Below are 22,023 nucleotides of genomic sequence, written 5' to 3'. Positions count from 1 at the left end.
TGAGATTGGATTGTGGGGGGGCTGCAGGTTCCATCCACTGGAACTCTCCCCCTGGCTCTTGATAGGTGCTAGTTCTGGCAAAGCCCGTCACCTGCCCAGGGCAGAGGGCAACCTGAAGCTGATGCCACGGAGAATCTGGGGCCTTCAGTCCAACAGCCTGCAAGCAACAGAATCCTGCCAGCAACACAGAAGCGAGCGTGGAAGCAGCTCCTCCCCTGATGAGCCTGAGCCTTCAGAAGACACAGCAGCCCTGGGCAGACACCTGCTGCAGCTGTGGAAAGCCCCTGGGGCAGAGGGCCCAGTGAAGCCTGCCTGAACTCCTGGCCCAAGGAGTAATCATTCCTGGGGTATAAGTGTGTGCTGGTGTGGGCCACACTTTGGAGTAATCTGTCAAGGGACAATAAAGAACAAACACACACCTCAGGTCCTACTGGGTGGAAGCTGTACGGTCAGCATGGCATGTAATATCTTCCTCTTGAATTAGAAGATTCATTGCTAAGACCCAAGATTTAAAAAAAAAAAAAAAACCTCTAGTTGTAGCACCATTAAAATACATGACTTGCAAAAAACAAAAACAAAACAAAAGAGCCATAGCTATTCTTTTCCATCTTTGCTACAGGTATATATTAATATATGTTAATTCCTTGACTGACTGAGCAATGGGCCAGACTCATGAGAACAGATGTGTGAGGACGGTCAGTGACCACCCTGACCCCAGCCCTTATACACAGACAAACTTTTGAACATAATCCGTAACCTTGGGGGTCTTGACACTCTAAATTTTATTGTTTTTAATTAACTATTTCTATTCCCTAAACAATACCTGTTCATCAGAGAGAAAAATGGCATTACCTGTACTAAGCAAAAGAAAGGAAATAAAATGCTCAGAAACATTTACATATGTATGCAGACTCACTCACACACACACACACACACGCACAGAGGCTCACACTGCGTCTAGGCCTGCCTTTTCACTTATTTGTATGTCCTGAATATATTTCCATGTCAGTAGACACTTATCTTCGTAGCAATAACAGCAATTAAATATTACTGCAGCGTATATTTTTACCATCATTTATTTAGCTCATGTTTGAACTGTTAGGTTGTATCTATCGTTTTCTGTATTACAGACAATTTGATGACAAATGACCAATCCCCTAATGTTCAATATAAAAATATCAATTGTATAAGGAGATAAGGGGTATTTGGCTAAAATAAAATTCAGTGTGCTCCACCTTCGCCACATGTAATATGCTCTAAAAAGGCATGAATAATTAAATTAGCCCTTCTATTCTCCAGCACAGATCCTGAGCCCAGCGGTGGGTGCAGGTGCTTAGAGCCTCCGTCTGCTCTTCTGCCCGCCAGAAGGCAAAGGCCACTCAACTGCCACCTTAAGACACCCAGGATTCTCCTCTCCTTTTTTATTAATAGAATAATGCTCAGGCTCAGTGCATGAGAGCAGCGCTCTCTGACTTTGCATTCATCAGAGTAACCTAGGTGGTTTGCTTAAAAATGCACATTCCCTGGCTGCGCTCCCAGAAACTGGACTTCAGTGGTTTAGTTGGGGTGTGCATAGGACAGGTGATTCTGAGGACCACGAGGGGTTAGGAATTTCGCCGTTAATTCTGGCCAAGGGAGAGAGCAGACCATCCAGCATTGTCCGCAGCATATTTTTTTTCCCTCTTTTGCAATGAATATTTGATGCTCAGCAGGATGAGCCCCAGGATGAGGCACACATCCAAGAAAAATCCATGCCTCTCCATCTTTTCCCCAGGATTGCCCTTTGGCGAGACTCTCCTTTGCGATTACTTCAGTTTCCCCACAAAACTCTTCTTAGTCTCTTTTGTCGTCTCTTGTCTGTTCAACAAACACCCACTGCGCAGGACTATCCTCCGGAAAGCCCTCGAGTGGGGCTGTTTGGGAGCCCTTCTTCGTGGGGTGGGCACTGAAGGAACCGGGACCCCATAAGCCCGTGCTTTTGTGGGGGCTGCTCCCTCTCCCATGGCAGGTAACTGGCACCAGGCTGTTAAGCTGTGGATGGGCAATTGGCACAGCGCTTTGGATGCGCGTATTTCAGCACGTGGAGTTGGCCAGTGGAGCCGGCCGAGGTCGACACAGCGTACCGCAGCGCGCGTGTCCGTGGGGAGGAAGGGTCGTCCCGCCTCCCTCCCAGGCCAGTCCTGTTGCGCCTCCTCCTGCCCCACTCTGACTTTCGCGCGCCCAGGTGTCTCTGAGGGTCGCGCCCCGATACCCTCCTCCACCCCAAGGCTTCTCCCCAAGGGCCGGGCTGGGAGCCCAGGAGCGCCACAGCCCCCATGGGCCCAGGAAATCGCAGCTTCGTCATAGCTAAGCCCGCCGCGCTCAGCTTTTCCCACCACCTGAAGGATCCACTCTCCATCCGTCCTTCCCGACCTCAGGCTGCAGAGAAAACCTGGGGGCGGGGGTCGAGGAAGCCGCCCCCCGAGGCTCCCAGCGCAGCCCCAGGAGGAATCCTGCCGGCAACTAGAAGCTGTGCGCGCGGCCGGGCTCGGCGCCGACAACAGCCGGAGCTGCCGGGCCTGCAGCGAACCTCCGCATCCAGGTGGGGTCTCCGCGCCCCAATTCCACCCCGCCCCGCCATCGGCGCTCCCCGCAAGTGCGGGGTTTCCACCCGCCCCGGCGTTCGCGCCCACTCACGGTCTCCCTCGTCCCCTCGGGAGACGCTCCCCGCGTTCTTTCCGCCCCGCCCTGGCGCGCCCCGCAAAAGATGTGACCCCGAACCCCTGCGGTCTCAGCTCCCCCAGACGCTGCCCCTGCCCCCACTTGGGGAGCTCCAGGCATCTCTAAAGCCCCCAACCAGAGTCCTCCAACCCACCCGCGAGGCTAGCGCACCAGCAACGCGGCCCCGCCCGCAGGGACCCCGCCCACCTGTGGCGCTACCCCCGCCTCTGCGGCCTCCCACACTGCTAGCGCGGTCCCCACCTACGACGACCCCGGCGTAGGTGCTCCTGCCCACACCCATCCCCCCGCCAGCCCCTGCCCCTTTCCCTGCCCCTGCCACGAGCCGCGCCCCCGCTCCCGCAGCCCCTCCCGTGCGCTCGGGCCCCGCCCGTCACCGCCCATTGGCGCTGGGGCCGGGCGGGGGCGCGGGCGGGGCGGCGGTTCGGAGTCGGGCGCGCGCTGGCAGGGTCCCCATTGCCTGCTGCGCACCCGGACTAGCGGCTGCCCTCGGCCTCCTCGCCATGGACGCGGACGATTCCCGGGCCCCCAAGGGCTCCTTGCGGAAGTTCCTGGAGCACCTCTCCGGGGCCGGCAAGGCCATCGGCGTGCTGACCAGCGGCGGGGATGCTCAAGGTGCGCGCCCCCCTCCCAGCGGCGAGGGAGGGACGGACGGAGAAGGGGAGAACAGGGCGAAGGGGATGGGGGGACGGGGCAGAAGAGGGGGGAAGCGATGGGAGGACGCGGGGAAAGGTGGGGAAGCGATGGGAAGAACTGGGGAGAAGAGCGGGGAAGCGATGGGGAGAACTGGGGAGAAGCCCGTGCCCGGGAGCGGCAGGGGTACCTGCGGGGCGGCATGAGCCGGCAAGGCAGCCCCGGGGTCCTTGCCGGGTGGGGCGGAGGAGGAAGGGACATGGCGGTAGGAACCTCCATCCGGAAGATGGTGAGCTTTCCACCCCCTCCGGTTTATGTTTTAAATTGAGCCTGGCAGAGGGGGTCGCCTGGAGCGCCCTCGGGGGTCGTTCTGCCTCTGAGCTGTAGGACCCGGCCCGGCTTCCCCTCCTAAGCGTGGGTACAGCGCGATCACTTCCTAAGTGGCCCCCCGCCCCCCAACTCCGCCCCACGCCACCCCCTAACATGTCGATGAAGAAACGGTCGGGTCCCCGCGCGCCTCCTGTCGCCTCGTGCCCCGCGCGGCGTGGGCGGGGTCCCGGCTGCTGCAATGCGGGACGCGGCGGGGTTGCTCTGGGTTCCTGCCTGGCGTCTGCGAGGCGGTCCGGCAGCCCCTCGCGTTTCCGCTGGGAGATTTTAAAAACGGGTTTCCTGCGCTCGCATGTGCTGTCGCCTTCCGGCTCGTGACAAAACCGAAAACTAAAATGGGTCCCAGGCCCTCCCCGCCAGCCTCCGCGGACGGAAAGGACCAGGAAGCGGGGACTCCGGGACGTCAGCGGCGCCGCGGCGCGGGCTCTGGGCTTCCCCTGCTCTGCAATGTGGAAGCGGCTCTCCAGGAAGGGCCCGAGTCTGGGTCCACGACGCGGGCGCGCTGGGAGGACATTTAACCTTGAAGAGCGGGAGGTGGTGGAGACTGCGCGCCCCAGGCCCCGGGTGCACGTGAGGGCGCCGATGCCCGGACTGTGGAGCGCCCCAGGCCGCGCAGCCCCTGGCGGGTAGATCGGCGCTTCCCAGGCGAACGCCACCTGCGAGCCTTAGCGATAGCGCGGGCTGGAGACGCGACGCGCCCGGAGCTGGGTTTTGATTTTTATTTTCCCGGTTCCTCCTGCCGCAGATGCGTGGAAAGGCCCGGATGGCGGATTTCTTCCCGTTTCGGGACCGCGCACTGCACAAGGATGGACCGGGGATGGGCCCATAGCCCACTGCCCCGGTGACCTTCCCTTCGCCCTTGAGCGCGCGGGGCGGGCGCGGGCGCTGCAGGTTGGGGCGCTGTGGGCGCCGCCCCGCCCGCCGCAAGCGCCTACGTGATGCCCGGCCCGTCGTCTCCGTGCGCCCAGGCACCGACATCCGTATGCCGCGCGCACTCAGAGCCAGCAGCGCAGCCTCCCCAGGCCCAGCGCCCTCGGCGGGAGACCCTGGTGGCAGCGCCAGGCCCCGCCCCGCAGCCCGCCCCCCAGCGCCCCTGGGAAGTGCTCTGCGTTAGCGTTCTAGTTAAAGGATCCCAGCATCAGCGTTCCTCCTGCAGGGCTGGGTTCTCAGAGAAAGAAAAGGTGATGCAGCAGAGGCTGGGATTGGAGAAATTAGGAGAGTGAAGTGGAAAGAGCCTGGCCGGCGTGACTTAAACCGCCCGGGAGATGTGCGAGTACGAATGGAGCCGCCTTGGGGTCGGGATAGGACCCAGAGTGTCTTCTCAGTCAAAGGCCTTCAGAAGCAGAGGGAGCATCTTGAGTGACCTTACCCGGGCCGCGAAAGACAAGAAACCTTTGGCACGGGAAGAGGAACTGACCTCTGGAAGCCACCAGGGCGGGTGGAAGGTCAGGGTTTCAAGGTGATTTTGGAATTTAAGTGCTGTGGGTCCTGCACGGTAGCTCATGCTTGTCATCCCAGTGCATTGGAAGGCCAAGGCAGGAGGATCGCTTGAGCCCAGGAGTTCCAGAGCAGCCTGGACAACATAGTGAGACTCATTGTCTACAAAAAAATAAAAAAGAAAGAAAAAAACATTAAGATGCTGTATGTATTGGAAAATATTTATGGGTCATTCTTTTGAGCTCCATGTCCAAAAGCTTGCTAAAATGCTTGGGAGTTTGTGTACAGGCATGTGAGATTAGGATACATTGGCAGAATCGCCGTGTTCTCTGTTGCCCTGGTTTTGCCACCTGGGAGGAGTCACACGTATTGAAGGTTAGTAAGTCCACGCCTCTTCTGGGGAAAAAGGTACTTTGGAAACCAGTATTATGTGGGAACGCGGCTTGGTTGGTACAGCCTCGGGTTAATGGGAGACAGCTGCCCTCAGCTCTGCAGGTAGCATCAAATACGGTGGCCTTGAGCCCACATGGGTCACCCCTAGGCTGTCCCTGGGGAAGCCCGCCACGGCGGGTCGCCTGGGCATTCTTTCCCTGGCAGAGCCGAAGTCACAATTTTTTTGCAGACTCTGTAAAGAGCTTTACCCTTCCGAGATACGATCTCGAACCTGTTGGAGCATTTGGACGCATTTCTTTTAAGGAAGTTCACCTCCAGATGTGCTTAGAGGGCCTGGTCTTAGCTGCCACAGATTTACAAATCCTTACAGTAAGTAGGTTATTCCTCGAGAATTTATCTGTTGTGCCCCCATTCTTTTTGCCATTTCATTCTGATTCTCTATTAGTACTTGATTTTCCCTGACATAGAAGACTATTGCCTGTAGCTGGAGATGAGAGAACACATTCACATTCAAGTATCAATTTCAGGGGAATTATCTGTCAGATGTGAAATTATGGTAAAATTCCATATATTAAAATGACCATAGCTACCATTTGTTGAAAATATTTTGTGTACTAGGAGCTTTACAATTCTTATCTCCAAGCCTAGATAGATGGTCCCAAGAGAGGCATGCCTTCATTTTGGAAGTGGGGAGAAAGACTCACAAAGAAAAATAGCTTAGGTAAGGGAGTGAGGTGCATACGCGATTGTGGTAGGAGCAAAACTGATCCTAATTCCAAATATTGTACTCTCCCTTAGACCAGGAAGAGTACTTATGTCTGGCTCTGTCACCCACGCTGGAGTGTAGTGGTGCCGTCATAGCTCACTGCAGCCTCAAACTCCTGGGCTCACGTGATCCTCCTGCCTCAGCCTTCTGAGTAGCAGGGAAGACAGGAATGCAGCATCATGACCAGCTAATTGTTGTTGTTATTATTATTATTATTATTATTATTATTTGTAGAGACAGGATCTCACTATGCTGCTGAGACTGGTCTTGAACTCCTGGCCTCCTCTAGTGAGCCTCCTGCCTTGGCCTCCCAAAGAGCTGGGATTACAGACATGAGCCATCTTGTCAGGCCTCCACCATGCTTTTCAGGGGCCTTTCTTGGTGAAGCTCCTTATTCTAGTTAATGCTCAAAAGTGAGCAAAACCCAACTTGCTCAAAATTACACAGATATTCTTTGGGTGGTTTTGTAAGGGGAACAGAAAATAACTTTTTATAGCGATAGGAGTCAAGGTGGCAAAAATGATATTAAGGCTTAATACCAACGCGATGGGCTGCTTTTCTTCCCCGAGTAGAGTTTCATATTATTTAATTATAATATAAAATTGAAAATCTCTTTCCTATGTTCCTGACTCCCCAGGCCTTGAATGAAGAAAGTATTTCTCAGGCTGGGTTTTTTGTTTTGTTTTGTTTTTTTTTTTTCCCTACTTCTTTGGGTATCTTCTGTCTCAGGCTGTGGGTTTTTGTTTTGTTTTTTTTTTTTTCTCTGCTTCTTTGGGTATCTTCTGTTGCCCCAAGACATGTCTGGAAACTTAAGTTGATTTTCACTCAACCTAAAATAAGCTCCACAGCTCTGGATCGCGGACTGACCATGACTAAGTGCCCACCGCCACGTCACGCTGTGCCACACACCAAGAGTGACTCATTGTCTTCGTCACAGGTTGTGGCTTCTGCAGGGCCTGGTGCCTGGTGGAGCTGAGTGTACTGGGAAGTCCAGGTGCATCCTTAGGGTGGGCTGGATGCGAAAGCGGCATCCTTTTTGCCTGTGGTGACGTGAACATCAATACAGTATTTATAGAAAGTTCATATAAATGGAGTAAGTATACCTTTCCAATCCTAGTGAGAATAGCTAGCGTTTAGTGACTCTCTGTTATGTGGCAGGCCCTCAGTGATGCTGGGCACTGACTTATCCCCACTTTACACATGAGCAAGGGATGCCCGAGGTGTTCCAGCTTCCCTGAGTTCACAGAGCTCCCTGGTGTGGCCGGGCCCTGTGGCTGCAGCAGGGATGTTCAGGGCTGCGTGTAGCTGTGTCTTCACTGGTGTCCTTCTGGCGCCCAGCACCACACCTGGCGCTTGACAGGAACGCAAGCATTTGCTGCCTGCCTCCCGCCTGGAATCTCCACTGAGGAGCAGGAAACCAGGGGTTCTAGCTGTCTTCTTCATTCATGAAGTCCATTAGAGGAATTCAACCCTCTCTAATCAAAAGTTTCCATTATCCTCAGGTCAATGTGTATAAACTGTTAAGACTTCAAGATTACAACCTCAAAACCGAAGTCAGAAGTGTGAGGTTTCAATTGACTGGACATGCATTAGGTCAATGACACACATATTTATTGGACACCAGGCTTGAGCCCCACATGGGCACCTTTGGTACCTGAAGCAATATTCCTTGGGTGGTTTTTGTGAGGGGAACAGAAAATGACTTTTTATAGCGATAGGAGTCAAGATGGCAAAAATGATATTAAGGCTTAATACCAGTGTGATGGGCTGCTTTTCTTCCCCCAGTAGAGTTCATATTATTTAATTATAAGATAAAATTGAAAATCTCTGAAGCAATGCTTCGGAGCCCAGTAGGATGGAAGGGGAAACTGAGAACAGCAAAAAGTAGGAAAACCAGCAAAAACCTATCAATAGGAGATTAATGAATCCATTATGGCACCTGGAATGGAAGGAATTTTTGTCAGCGTTTAATAAGGAGCTTTGTGCTGGTCGAAAGTCAAGAGGTGCACAGTACACTCAAGGGCAGTATTGAAGAGCCAAATACAGAGCAGCTCTGCACAGCAGATCCCCCTGGGGCCAGAGGGGCCGTTTGCAAATCCAAGCAGATCCGCTTCTTGGAGGTTTCTCCAACAGGAGCATCTCCCAGGATTGAGGCTTGCATGGGTGGCCTGTGTTATATATGCAATTTTAAATGATCTAGTTACCACATTAAAGAAAGGCGGGCCGGGAGGGGGCGACACTGCGTGCCATGACTCACGCCTGTAATCCCAGCACTTCGGGAGCCCAAAGTAGGTGGATCACTTGAGCCCAGGAGTTTGAGGCCAGCCTGGTCAGCATGGCGAGACCCAGTCTCTACAAAAAAATACAAAACAATTAGTCAGATGTGGCGGTGCACACCTACAGTCCCAGTCCCGTGGGAGATTGAGGTTGGAGGATTGCCTGAGCCCAGGAGTTGGAGGCTTCAGTGAGCTGTGACTGCACCGGTTCACTCCAGCCTGGGCAACAGAGTGAGACCCTATCTAAAAAAAAAAAGAAAAAGTAAAAAAACCTATATTTTCTATTCAGCCCACTATTTTGATAACAATCAGTTATTGTGTTATTAATATTTTACACTGTTTTCCATACTAAGTCTTTGAAACCCAGTGTGTAAAGAATCTTCAAGTACATCTCCATGTGGACGGGACACATGTGGCCAGCGGCTCCTCTGAGGGACAGTGTGGTCATGGCGATGGGTGGCGTGTGCTGCCTGTACATAGGTCCCCATGTGTTTCTGCGAAGGCCCTGAGGGATGTGCAGGGGAGGGCCGACACCGTCCCAGCCATGCAGAGGACCCTGGAATGCAGCACGCTGCCAGCGCGCCCCCGCCCCAGCCCCTCTGCTGCCTGAGCTCTTTCCCAGATGTCCACTTAGCTAACCTCCCTCACCTTCTTCCCTTTCCTTCTTTCCCCAAACGTCACTCTCAGGCAGGTCTGCAGGCTCTCCGATTGTCAATGGCAGCCCTTCCCCATCCTCCACCCTCTTAACACCCCCCACCCCACTTGTTATTTTTCTCCTCAGTGCTTACAGCCATCCACCCCTGGGCATCATGCATTTGTTCACCGTGTTTCTTGCTTTCGGGTCTCTCTTGATCGGAACAAGCTCCGCCAGGACCAGAGGCTTTCCATTTTGTCACCGATGCATCCACATAGCGCCTGGTAGAGATGGCTCTTGGGGCACCTGAGGTGGACAGTGGGCCGGTGGTTGAGCCCTACAGATTTATCTCAAGCCCTCCCCTGACCCTACCGGAAGACACGGTGGTCTGCACAGTCCAGATAGTCAGAGAGGCCCCCGGCTCGATGACTTTGAACCTGCGAGGGTGAGGAGGGGGGAACAGCACCGTTGACAGAATCCCCCATTGGTATCCCACCTCCCCATGCCTACATAATCCCTACATTATCAAAGGAGAGACCCCTAGAAGGAGGTTTGGCAGCAGGAGTGAGATCAGCGCAGTGTAAGCTCATTTTCTGACAAACCAGTGGGAGGAGTCGGCAAACTGACTTTCTCAAAAAGAATGTATGCATCGAAATTAACGAGTGATCAGCAGTGTGGGAAAATTCAGGAAAAACAGTTCAGTGCTGTGAGAGAGGGTGAGGCAGGGAGCTTGATTACTCCAGACAACGGAGGAGGTAAAAGGATAGACCTAGATTATTTCATTTGAGTTCATCTATTCTTACTTTTTTTTTTTTTTTTTTAGATGGAATCTCGCTCGGTTACCCAGGCCGGAGTGCAGTGGCGCAATCTCGGCTCACTGCAACCTCCGCCTCCCGGGTTCAAGCGATTCTCTTGCCTCAGCCTCCTAAGTAGCTAGGACTACAGGCGCATGCCACCACGGCCGACTCAGTTTTCTTTGTATTTTTAGTAGAGACGAGTTTCACCCTGTTAGCCAGGATGGTCTCAATCTCCTCACCTCGTGATCTGCCTGCCTTGGCCTCCCAAAGCACTGGGATTATAAGCATGAGCCATCGCGGCCAGCCTATTCCTTACTTTTTTCTTTAAAAAAAAAAAATACAATTTAGATTTTATCAGAGCAGAATCCCAGGAAGCTGAGATTTGTAAACTGGGAAATCCAGCTCCTCCAAGTAGCCAGGAAATAAGGGTGACCTAAGTCATTCTTGCTAGGCCCTGGTGTGGGCCGGGGATGACTCTGACTCAAGGAAGAAGCCGTCTTGTGACTCTCTTACCTGCACTGTGGTTTAGTAAGAAGCTGTTAAAAAGTATGGCATATGAAGAAAGTGATTTAATAATTGGTCAGAGTAATGACCACAGATTTCCTATGTAACCACTCCCTCATTATCTCCAACTTTATCTTTGGTTCTCATGACAAGATTATCACTTCCCTGAAAACTGGGGTTTTTGCAAATTACGAAGAGGTGTTTTTCCAAATGGTAAGGTTCTTTGGTGGGAAGATGTTTTCTCCTGGAAATCCTTAAGAAAGTTACTTGATTCTTGGGTTGGGCTCCAAAAACCAAAACAAAACAAGATGGATTATCCCCAGGATACCTGAGCTATAAGGACAATCTGTAGCTTGAGCGTGGAGTGAAAGACACTGAAACTGCCCTTTGTCCCAAATGGCTGTGTGCCAGGGCCCTAGAACAGCCTTAAGGAGCTGGTGAAACAGGTGACATTTACCTGTGAGGCTGTAAGCCCTCATTGCCAGGCTGTGAAAGCCCGCACGGCAGGTGTGCATGTCTTCATCCCTGTCCTGTGGGTGACAGAGCCCGCCAGTGAATGCTGGTATATTTCCTTCTTGCTTTTCATCCACCCGTGTTCTCCCTCCTAACCCCTCACTGAATGTTCCTGGGGCTTCCTCAGGTTTCACCCTGCAGGGCCCAGCAGGAGGCAGCTGATTTGCAGTCCTCACCATTCAGAAGTTCAGAGGGAAGGCTTAGAACCAAACAGGCTCCACCCCCAGGCAATTAAATGAGCATCTGGCCTCAGCAGGCATTATTTTCCTTCAAATTCCCATTGGTGACTCTAAGGCACAGGTATCCTAATAGAGGAAATCAGGAAGTCTTGAAAGTTAAAAGGAAATAAAACTAGGGTTTACCCTGTAGCTTCACCACTTCACTAAGGTCGTTACCTTCCAGTAATCAGTTTATCCCCCTCAGAGCCTCAGCTTTCTCCTCCCTCCAGCGAGGTGTCAGGAGCTCTGCGGGCTTCCCGTGAGAATCATGCGGGCCAGGGCTCTGGCTGTGGGTGTGCAGTCAGCAAGGGACTCCCTACTAGGTCCCACCAAGTGCTGCCAGCCCCTGAGCTCAAGGAGGACACGTGAAGAAAAGCCCTTTGCATTGTAGGGCTCCATCCCACCAACGTGCGAGTGCAGAGAAGTCCTTTCAGGACCTAGTGTTGTGTATTTTTAAAAGTGTGGTGCCCCGTCACCTGGAAATTGCTAGAAACGCACATCCCCAGGCTCCCTCTCCACCTGTGAAACTCTGGGGGTGGCCCAGCTACCGGGGGTGCCGCGGCCGCCGATGGTGAGCTCCTGCTGTGGGGTGGTGTCACCGTTCTTTCCAGGTGGGTACAGGTGGACCCCGGGGTGGGGGGTGGGGAGAATCCCGCAGGGACTTCAGGGACTGAGTTTAGTGCTGGGGTGTGTTTCTACTCTGCACAGGAGTCTCCTGGGGTCACCTTGTGTATCATGTCCAGCTTTTTTTTTTTTTGAGACAGTGTCTCGCTCTGTCGCCCAGGCTGGAGTGCGGTGGCACAATCTCCACTCACTGCAAGCTCCTCCTCCCGGGTTCACAGCATTCTCCTGCCTCAGCCTCCTGAGTCGCTGGGACTACAGGCGCCTGCCACCACTCCTGGCTAATTTTTTTTTTGTATTTTTTACATTATTATTATTTTTTTTTTTTTTGAGATGGAATCTGGCTCTGTCGCCCAGGCTGGAGTGCAGTGGCGCAATCTCGGCTCACTTCACTGCAAGCTCTGCCTCCTGGGTTCACATTATTCTCCTGCCTCAGCCTCCTGAGTAGCTGGGACTACAGGCGCCCACCACCACACCCGACTAATTTTTTGTATTTTTAGTAGAGACGGGATTTCACCGTGTTAGCCAGGATGGTCTTGATCTCCTGACCTCGTGATCCACCTCCTTGGCCTCCCAAAGTGCTGGGATTACAGGCATGAGCCACCGCACCTGGCCTCATGTCCAGCTTTTAAGAATTTTATTCCTTCTGCTATTTCTTTCCACTTAACATTTTCTAAAATCCCTGAGTTCTTCATCATCCTTAATGCAAGACCGGTGGGAATGAGGTCTTCAGAGAGCAGGGGAGGAAGGGGTGAGCAGGGGAGGAGCAGGAGCAGGGGTGAGGGGCCATGATCGGGTCTTAGTTGTGTTTCGGCATCATCTGCTTCCCAGTGTTGGCACGGGCTAAGTGTTTGATGGTTAATTCATCCAGTAGAGTGAGCAGAGCATAAGGTCCTGGAACCAGAGCTGTGCCTCTACCCTTGGAGTTGAGGAGTCCAGGCACTGCTGAGCCTGGCCATGGGAGAGATGGGTGAGGACGTCCCACAGGTGTGAGACCAAGGGGGCGGGAGGCTTTGTCCTGCCAGGAATAAATGGAATCAGGTGGGAGGCAAGCCAGGCCCTCTTCCTGGGAGGTGCCAGAGCCAAAGAGGAGAGGAGGAGGAAGGAGGAAGAGCGTCGGAGCGTCGGAGGGCTGGTGGGACTGCCACCCAGGTTCAGGGACAGGAGCCTCCAAGTGCTGCCAGGCAGGTGGGAGGTCCCTGGGGCATGACCGGGAGCTCAGGGGAACTTGGGTTTTCTTCTCGTAGCCCTGGGAACCTGGAGGAACGCGGTCATATTTGTGCTTTAGAAGAGAACATTGAAACTGATATGGAAAACATCTCGGATGTAATATCAAAGTGTAGAAAGAAATAATCAGTGTGAAACTTCACACAGCCCGGCAGCAAGGCCCCGGCCCCACACCCAGCTCTCCAAGGGGCTGGGGCTCATGTGGCCGTTACTTCATTTGTGTTTTTTTCTAAACAAGGAGAATATATTCATAAATTATTTGCATAAAAGCAAACAAAAGAGAAAAAACTGTTGGAATCCTTCTGGCCACAGTGTGGCTCATGTCAGAGGGAGTCAGGAATTCAGGGGCAGTGTTGGGAGCAGCTGTCAGTTGTATAGGCAGGAGCCAGCAAGGGTGTCAGTAGCATTCAGCACCAGCGACAGAGAAGAAAGTCGTGCTGTTTGGCAAGAGAGAGAGGGTACAGTGGGGGGAGGAAATGTTCAGGGTGAGATTACCTGCATTTTGAAATGCTGAGTTTCATGTTCTTGAGAGATGGCCACTAGTTAATCAGCAGGTCATTAGAATTCTTTTTGTTATAAACTAGGTTTGAATATAAAGTAAATAAGACTATGTCATATATATATGCATACGTGTATGTACATATTAGATATATAGTAAACATGCATTTACCTCTAAAATATGTATCCCCAAGCTTTTTCAGCTAAATAGATATTCTCATTCAGAATTGTGAACTTTCAGAGGTCATGGGGACTCCAGCATCGCCAACCTGGCCCAGCGTAATTGAAGGTTTTTTTAAGCGTGTTCTGAGCCAGTCGCCGTCCAAGTGCACGTAACCTGCCTCTGTGTCCCAGATGCCCCTGCAGGACCAGAGTCCTGTCATTTGTGGTTTATTGACTGGAAGCATCGCTTGCTTCATGGCCCATGAACTGCAGCATCTTTAGTCCTGACAGCTGTTTCTGAAATTTAACTTTGTGGAGGAGGAAGCTTGGTGCTCTCAGGTGTGTTTGGGAGCGAAGGCACTGAAGGCTCAGGTGCTCCTCATCCTTAAGCAGCAGTGCTGCATGGCTGTGGGGGCAGCCCTAGTGCCTTTTCACTCCTCTCCCGATGGGCCTGAGCTCGTTAGCCACGACAGCAAGACAGACCCTCCAGGTCCAGAGGTGGTTCCAAGACACTAGTGACTTCAGCTCCCCCAAATCCGTCTGCAGTGGAGAGCGAGATGGAGGCTAACAGACTTACATGATGATATATTGTAAACAGACACATATTGTGATACATTGTAAACAGACTTATGCATTGTATAACACTGTTCTTCTAAAGGGGGGCCTCCCTTTATCTTCATGAGGTATGATTATTTGTAATACACCGGCTTATTTTAACTTTACTGATCGTAACATTGCATGACTTGTTTTCTGTTGACGCCCATTGCCTGTTGTTTTTTACGTTGGTAGTTGGTGATGCGATAATCCATTTTCATCTCCTCAAATCACACACACACAGAATTTGGCTAGCTGCAAATAAACACCTATTCTGTAGTTTGTTTTGCAGTTGGATGGAGTGGCCTACAAATTCGTATCAAGTCCAGAGAGTGATGTTTTGAACTGAAAGTACACTGGGCTCTTAGATTCAGCCTGGGCACAGGGGCACCTTGCATTATGTTGGCTGTTTCTTTTAGTCCTTCCCCTAATCCCAGAGGAGTGTGTGTACCCATTTCTCATATTAGGAGATGAGGCATTGAGAGGTTACGAAACGTATGCATGGTCATGGGTAATTAGCGGCAGAGCCAGAATTGCCCCAGGCTCTTCAGTGACTATTGCTCCTGTTTCCACTGCAGGTATGAACGCTGCCGTCCGTGCTGTGGTACGCATGGGCATCTACGTGGGGGCCAAGGTGTACTTCATCTATGAGGTCAGTGTCTACCCCACGCCCCCTGTCACTCTTCCTTCCACCTGCCCGGAGCCCTGCAGGCACCAGCGCTCACCCACCCCTGCCTCCCCCTGCGGCAGGCAGGGGAACCAGGTCCTGCCAGCCAGGGCCTTTCCTCAGCCCGCAGGAGCCCCTGGTGGGGACCGTTTACATAGGAGGCCATGCCCCCTGGTCTCCAGGGATAGATGCCTGGTCTGCAAGTTTTTTGTTAGGCAGCAAGGGGAGAAAGGAGATGAGAGGGAGCCCAAAAAGCCATTTATTTATTTAGACAGAGTCTTGCTCTGTTGTCCAGGCTGGAGGACAGAGGCATGATCTTGGCTCACTGCAACCTCCTGGGTGCAAGCATTTTTCTGCCTCAGCCTCATGAGTAGCTGGAATTACAGGTGCCTGCCACCACGCCCAGCTAATTTTTTTATATTTTTAATAGAGAAGGGGTCTCACCGTGTTGGCCAGGCTGGTCTCAGACTCCTGTCCTCAAGCTGTCCACCCGCCTTGGCCTCCCGAAGTTTTGGTATTACAGACGTGAGCCATTGTGCCCGGCCCCAAAAGGCCATTTTGATATCAACTTCCTGGTGTTGATTGATAGTATTAGAGGTCAGCCAGTGATCTCTGCTTGGCTGTACTGGTTGATCGGTTGTATTTGTCTGAGGCTCTGACTGCTGTAGAGGTGATTTATTAATTTCCAGTGTAGCCTGAATTTGAACACGCATTTAGGGAAATGGGGAAAAACAGCGACTTTGAGCTTTTCATCATTTGTATAAAATGGAAACGATGCCTGGTGTCTGCTGATGTCTTAAGTAACAGGAGGGACTCCCTGGCTGCCACTTTTGAAGTCCTGGCAACTTAAGACTAAAAAGTATTTGAAGGGAAGGCACGAATATAGTTTGGATCACAGTACTGATTTCAGAAATTATTAGGAAAAATATTTAATGTTTAAGTTTATAAAACCTAGCTTTAAAAATGAGAAGAAGATATTTTTGTAAATCACTTAATGCCTCCAAAATGGCTATTAGTGTTTTAGTCTGATTTCCCTCAGTATGACGTATGCAAAAGACCGGAAGGAAATAAACACATATGAGGAAAAGTATAGCAAACACGTTCTGTATACTGTTTTTTGTTTACGACTATATCGTGGCTTTTCGCTATGTAGATTCCATGACTGTTGCTTTAACTTATTTTTTATTTTTCTGAGAGAAATCTCATTCTTGTCCCCCAGGCTTGAGTTCAATGGCTTGGTCTCGGCTCACTGCAACCTCCGCCTCCCAGGTTCAAATTATTCTCCTGCCTCAGCCTCCTAAGTAGCTGGGATTAAGGTGCCTGCCACCATGCCCAGCTAATTTTTGTATTTTTTAGTAGAGACAGGGTTTCACCATGTTGGACAGGCTGGTCTCAAACTCCTGACCTCAGGTGATCTGCCCGCCTTGGCCTCCCAAAGTGCTGGGATTACAGGTGCGACCCACTGCGCATGGCCGACTGTTGCTTTAAATGTCAACATACTATCCCATTGAATTGATGTCTCATCATTTGTGATGGACCCTGTATTCTACCATTCCCTTGGTATCGCATTATTTAGCTTTCTCCCCGTTTTTTAAGCTATCATAACAATGCAAGATCTATGTTAATAGAGCGATTTGATGTTTTGTTATTATTTAACACTTTGGTCCTAATATCGGGCACTGATTGAGCTGAAAGGGGCAGTCATCATGATGGCTTGGGATGCTTCTTGCCTAAGTGATTCCTGAAACCTGTCCAGCCTCGTCCCAGCCCTGCGCAGGGAGTGCGGCACACTAGCTCCCCGTGACGACGCTGTGTGCAGCTGGGTGTGGCTGCCTTCTGGGCACTGGCATGATTCCCCTGTCTGCTTTCTAAGCCCTGTTTCCCTTTGGTGAAATGGCTGCTGCTGTTCTTTGCTCATTTGTGTGTGTATCCATTTGTTTATCATTTGCTGGAAACAGTTTTTTATTTTTTTATTTTTTTTTTGGTTTGCTTTTATTAAACTGGTTATGTGGTTATTGTTTGTATTTATCCGATTTGGGCAATTTTAATGGTGGGTCTAACCGTAGCATTCCCAGGCTGTTGTTTTTTTCATTTCATATTTGGACCTTTTTAAGGTCAGATTGCCCTCGTGAGTTTCCCTGCCTGGGCCCTGGCCCCAGTGGCACCTGTCCTTTGCTCAGGGACGTGGAATGAGCATGGTAGACTCAGTCTCCAGCACAGTCCTCCACCCGGTCCCCAGCACAGTCCTCCACCCCCCTCCACGGCACAGTCTTCCACCCCCCTCCCCGGCACAGTCCTCCACCCCCCTCCCCGGCACAGTCCTCCACCCCCTCCCCGGCACAGTCCTCCACCCAGTCTCCAGCACAGTCCTCCACCCGGTCCCCAGCACAGTCCTCCACCCAGTCTCCAGCACAGTCCTCCACCTGGTCCCCAGCACAGTCCTCCACCCAGTCTCCAGCACAGTCCTCCACCCAGTCCCCAGCACAGTCCTCCACCCAGTCCCCAGCACAGTCTTCCACCCAGTCCCCAGCACAGTCTTCCACCCAGTCTCCAGCACAGTGTTCCACCCAGTCCCCAGCACAGTGTTCCATCCAGTCTCCAGTACACTCCTCCACCCCCTTCCCCAGCACAGTCCTCCACCCGGTCTCCAGCACAGTCCTCCACCCTGTCTCCAGTACACTCCTCCACCCCCTTCCCCAGCACAGTCCTCCACCCGGTCCCCAGAACAGTCCTCCACCCAGTCCCCAGCACAGTCTTCCACTCAGTCTTCTACCCCTCTCCCCAGCACAGTCCTCCACCCCCTCCCCAGCACAGTCTTCCACCCAGTCTCCAATACACTCCTCTACCCCCTTCTCCAGCACAGTCCTCCACCCGGTCCCCAGCACAGTCTTCCACCCAGTCTCCAGCACAATCCTCCACCCCTCTCCCCATCACAGTCCTCCACCCAGTCCCCAGCACAGTCTTCCACCCAGTCCCCAGCACAGTCTTCCACCCAGTCCCCAGCACAGTCTTCCACCCAGTCTCCAGCATAGCCCTCCACCCCTCTCCCCATCACAGTCCTCCACCCAGTCTCCAGTACACTCCTCCACCCCCTTCTCCAGCACAGTCCTCCACCCAGTCCCCAGCACAGTCTTCCACCCAGTCTCCAGCATAGCCCTCCACCCCTCTCCCCATCACAGTCCTCCACCCAGTCCCCAGCACAGTCTTCCACCCAGTCCCCAGCACAGTCCTCCACCCAGTCCCCAGCACAGTCTTCCACCCAGTCCCCAGCACAGTCCTCCACCCAGTCCCCAGCACAGTCCTCCACCCGGTCCCCAGCACAGTCTTCCACCCAGTCTCCAGCACAGTCCTCCACCCCTCTCCCCAGCACAGTCCTCCACCCAGTCCCCAGCACAGTCCTCCACCCCTCTCCCCAGCACAGTCCTCCACCCCCCTCCCCAGCACAGTCTTCTACCCCCCAGCGCAGTCCTCCACCCCCTCCCCAGCGCAGCCCTCCACCCCCCAGCGCAGTCCTCCACCCCCCTCCCCAGCGCAGTCCTCCACCCAGTCCCCAGCACAGTTTTCCACCCAGTCTCCAGCACAGTCCTCCAACCCCTCCCCAGCATAGTCCTCCACCACCCCCTTCCCCAGTACAGTCCTCCACCCCTTTCCCCAGCACAGTCCTCCACCCCCCTCCCCAGCACAGTCCTCCACCACCCCCTTCCCCAGCACAGTCCTCTACCCCCTCCCCAGCACAGTCTTCCACCCAGTCCCCAGCACAGTCCTCCACCCAGTCTCCAGTACACTCCTCCACCCCCTTCCCCAGCACAGTCCTCCACCCCCCTCCCCAGCACAGTCCTCCACCCGGTCCCCAGCACTGAAATTTGCACACAGACTTCCAGAAGAGGCCGTCACCTGCACCTGACACCAGCCAGCTTGGTTTCTGCTGCTGCTGCAGCGTATACATGTGCATACACTGAATACCCTGAATTTGTTTCCTTTGCCTTTTGTTTTTTTTTGGGGTGGGAGAGAGGGTGGGTGTGATCTGCCTTGGACTTTGGGAGACGGTACCACACCCGTCCTGAGAGCTGCTCTTAGTACAGAAATGTGGTTTTAAAAACTGTTTGGGGATGGAGTATCCCGAGATGAGTTTTTTCTATTATAATTTGCAAAATGTTTTTAAATTCATGAGACTTGTAGTTCCTAGAATGTTTCCCAGGACACCTTGTGATTTTCGCAGCTGCTCCTGTTCCCGCGGCCCTGACGCTGTTGTGTGTTGAGTGGAAGGAAGTCCCCTCACAGAAGTGGCGGCCCGAACACTCACAGGGACTCTGGGTGCAGAAGAAAGGAAGGAAGTGACCTCTGTTATTTCACAGATAAACCGACTCATCTTGGTTCACTTTCTCCATGTCACCACTCAGCATTTTCAGGGCCAGGAACAGCGTTAGACCCCCGACCCCTGGCCTCCAGCCAGAGGTGGGGAGTGATTTACCCCCTCAGGACACTCATTCGTGTGTGATTTACCCCTCAGGACACTCACCGGTGTGTGATTTACCCCTCAGGACACTCTCCGGTATGTGATTTACCTCTCAGGACACTCTCCAGTGTGTGATTTACCCCTCAGGACACTCACCGGTGTGTGATTTACCCCTCAGGACATTCTCCCGTGTGTGATTTACCCCTCAGGACACTCTCCAGTGTTTGGAGCGTTTTTGGATTGTCCCATTATTGAAAGGATTGTCCCTGGAATGTACTGGGGACAGGCCAGTGATGCTGCCACACCATCTAGGATGGACGGGATCACACCCCACAAAAAATGGTCCGGACCCAAACGTTGACAGAAGCAAGGCTGAGGGACTCTGCACTAAACCAAGGGCACGCTGGGTTTGGTTTCAATGTTGTTAGTTGAGTATGGGTGCGGGGAGTGAGGCCGAGGGGACTGTGAGCGCCTAATCTTGGATGCAGTCACTGGCGCACTTTAGTCTTTCTTGATGTAAGGTTTGTGTTTTTGTGGCAGTTGTCGGGTGTCTGATTTTTATTGGTCACTGTGTGCTGTAGTCGCCCATCTGTTTCCTGGTGGGATTGAGATGTCCTCAGACCTGTGCCTGTCTGCGTGGCAAGTGCCAGAATTAAGGAGTTGGTATGGAACACACTGGGAGGCCTACCCTGGAGGCCCTGGGCTTTCTCTGCTTTTTGTTTCATTCTTTTTGAGACAGAGTCTTGCCCTGTGTCACCAGGCTGGAGTGCAGTGGTATGATCTCAGCTCGCTGCAACCTCCACCTCCCAGGTTCAAGTGATTCTCCTGCCTCAGCCTCCTGAGTAGCTGGGATTACAGGCATCCGCCACCATGCCTGGCTAATTTTTGTATTTTTGGTAGAGACGGGGTTTCATTCTGTTGGCCAGGCTAGTCTTGAACAGCTGACCCCAAGTGATCCACCCACCATGGCCTCCCAAAGTGCTGGGATTACAGGTGTGGGCCACCTCACCCGGCTCGTAGGCCCTGGGCTTTCTTCAGAGGTAAACCCCATCTGTTCTCTCTGTCTCAGCTGGGAGGGCTGGGGCTCTAAGGCCCATCCACGTGACTCCATGGCCGCAGGTGCTGTCTGGACGAGGTCTGGACAACCTCGTCCGGCGGGGATCGTGCCTCTTCCTGCCCCTGCCCTCGGTGGCGAAGGCTGGGTTCTGACTCTGAGATCTCATTTCCTTTAGAGAAATTCAAGGAATTTCTGCAATTCCTTTGCTGAGATGTGGCCGAAATGAATCCTTGTGTGCAAATGGTGTTTTGGGGAAATTCTCATTTTTATGATAACTTTTCTAGTAAGTGGCACTTTCGAAGCTGTCTAGGGAGCAGAGCCGAATGGACTATTTATTAATTTTGGCACAAAGAACAATCAGGCTTTTGGAGTTATCTTACTGAGGGAGATAGGAGCAGCCTGGGGATCGGCTCATTTGAGCCCAAATTGCCTCTCTGACACCCTCCCCACCAGCCCCAGAAGGTGGGAAATCCTTGTGAACGGGTCCTGTTCCTCACCTCCCTCCAGAGGTAGCCCAGGCATCAGCCTAACTCTGGGCGCCTTGGGAACATAAATTCTCATGGACCCTCAGAACGCCAGGACTTTGTATGAATGGTGGGTTCTTTACCCAGTTGTAGCAGTAAGTGTTGAATCCATTTAGGGTATCATCATTTTGCTGTTACAGATGTAAAAATCCTGTATCTTTAATTCTAAGATAGAAAACACGCTAAAATCTGCGAGTGTTTTCCTAACTGGGCAGCAAAGTCCCGGCTGACCTGGAGCGTGTTACATGGGGGTGATCCCATCCCCCAGCCGAGGTGGCGCCTCCCACCTCTCTCTGCATGAGTGGGTTTGATGCTGAGCACACTCCCAAGGGCCCAGAGTACAGGTGCAGTAACACACACTGCTTTTTAAAACATTTTTTATTTTTAATTATTATGAATACATAATAGTTGTACCTATTTATGGGGTACATGTGATTTTCAAAATTTTTTTTATTGAAGTAAAATATGTGTATATCATTTAACATCTTTACTATTTGTGGGCATAGAGTTCAGTAATAGTAAATACATTTACAGTCTTTTCTTCCCTTTTATCCTTTCTTTTCCCCACCCCTCCCTTTCCATACCTCTGATAATTGCAGTTCTCTTCTCTATGAGATCAACTCCGTTGGCTCCCATGTGTGAGTGAGAACACGCAATGTTTTTCTTTTTATGCCTTGCTTATTTCTTATTTCTTTTTCTTTTTTTTGATACAGTTTTGCTCTGTTGCCCAGGCTGCAGTGCAGTGGCACCGTCTCAGCTCACTGCAACCTCTTCCTCCTGGCTTCAGGCGATCCTCCTGCCTCAGCCTCCTGAGTAGCTGGGATTCCAGGCACCCGCCCCCATGCCTGGCTAGTTTTTTGTATTTTTAGTAGAGGCGGGGTTTCACCGCGTTGGCCAGGCTGGTCCCAAACTCCTGACCTCAGGTGATCCTGCCCGCCTGT

General features: G+C 52.3%; 1 protein-coding gene and 1 long non-coding RNA gene across 6 annotated transcripts in view; one reads left to right on the top strand and one right to left on the bottom strand.

Annotated features, from left to right (window-relative positions):
- Positions 1 to 3,147: 3,147 nt before the first annotated feature.
- The window catches only part of LOC105490824 (ATP-dependent 6-phosphofructokinase, platelet type), a 66,870-nt gene continuing 47,994 nt past the window's right edge, over positions 3,148 to 22,023 (top strand). For 3 of the 5 annotated variants that reach the window (XM_071070535.1, XM_071070533.1, XM_071070534.1), the window contains exons 1-2: positions 3,149 to 3,333; positions 14,957 to 15,030. In XM_071070535.1, the coding sequence (XP_070926636.1) occupies positions 3,222 to 3,333; positions 14,957 to 15,030 (186 nt within the window). In that variant the 5' untranslated portion in view covers positions 3,149 to 3,221. Of the gene's footprint in view, positions 3,334 to 5,400; positions 5,551 to 14,956; positions 15,031 to 22,023 lie in introns of those variants that run through there. The other 2 variants (XM_071070531.1, XM_071070532.1) reach the window with 2 other exon arrangements.
- LOC139356435 (uncharacterized) lies at positions 8,448 to 9,547 on the bottom strand. Its single transcript, XR_011608380.1, has 3 exons — positions 9,399 to 9,547; positions 8,592 to 8,686; positions 8,448 to 8,502 (listed from the first exon to the last, which is right to left on the bottom strand). It is a non-coding gene; the product is annotated as an uncharacterized lncRNA (long non-coding RNA).

This window comes from Macaca nemestrina, chromosome 9, assembly GCF_043159975.1.
Source record: "Macaca nemestrina isolate mMacNem1 chromosome 9, mMacNem.hap1, whole genome shotgun sequence".
In the NCBI taxonomy this organism is placed as follows: Eukaryota; Metazoa; Chordata; class Mammalia; order Primates; family Cercopithecidae; genus Macaca; species Macaca nemestrina.
This window is presented reverse-complemented; position numbering and strand designations above follow the sequence as displayed.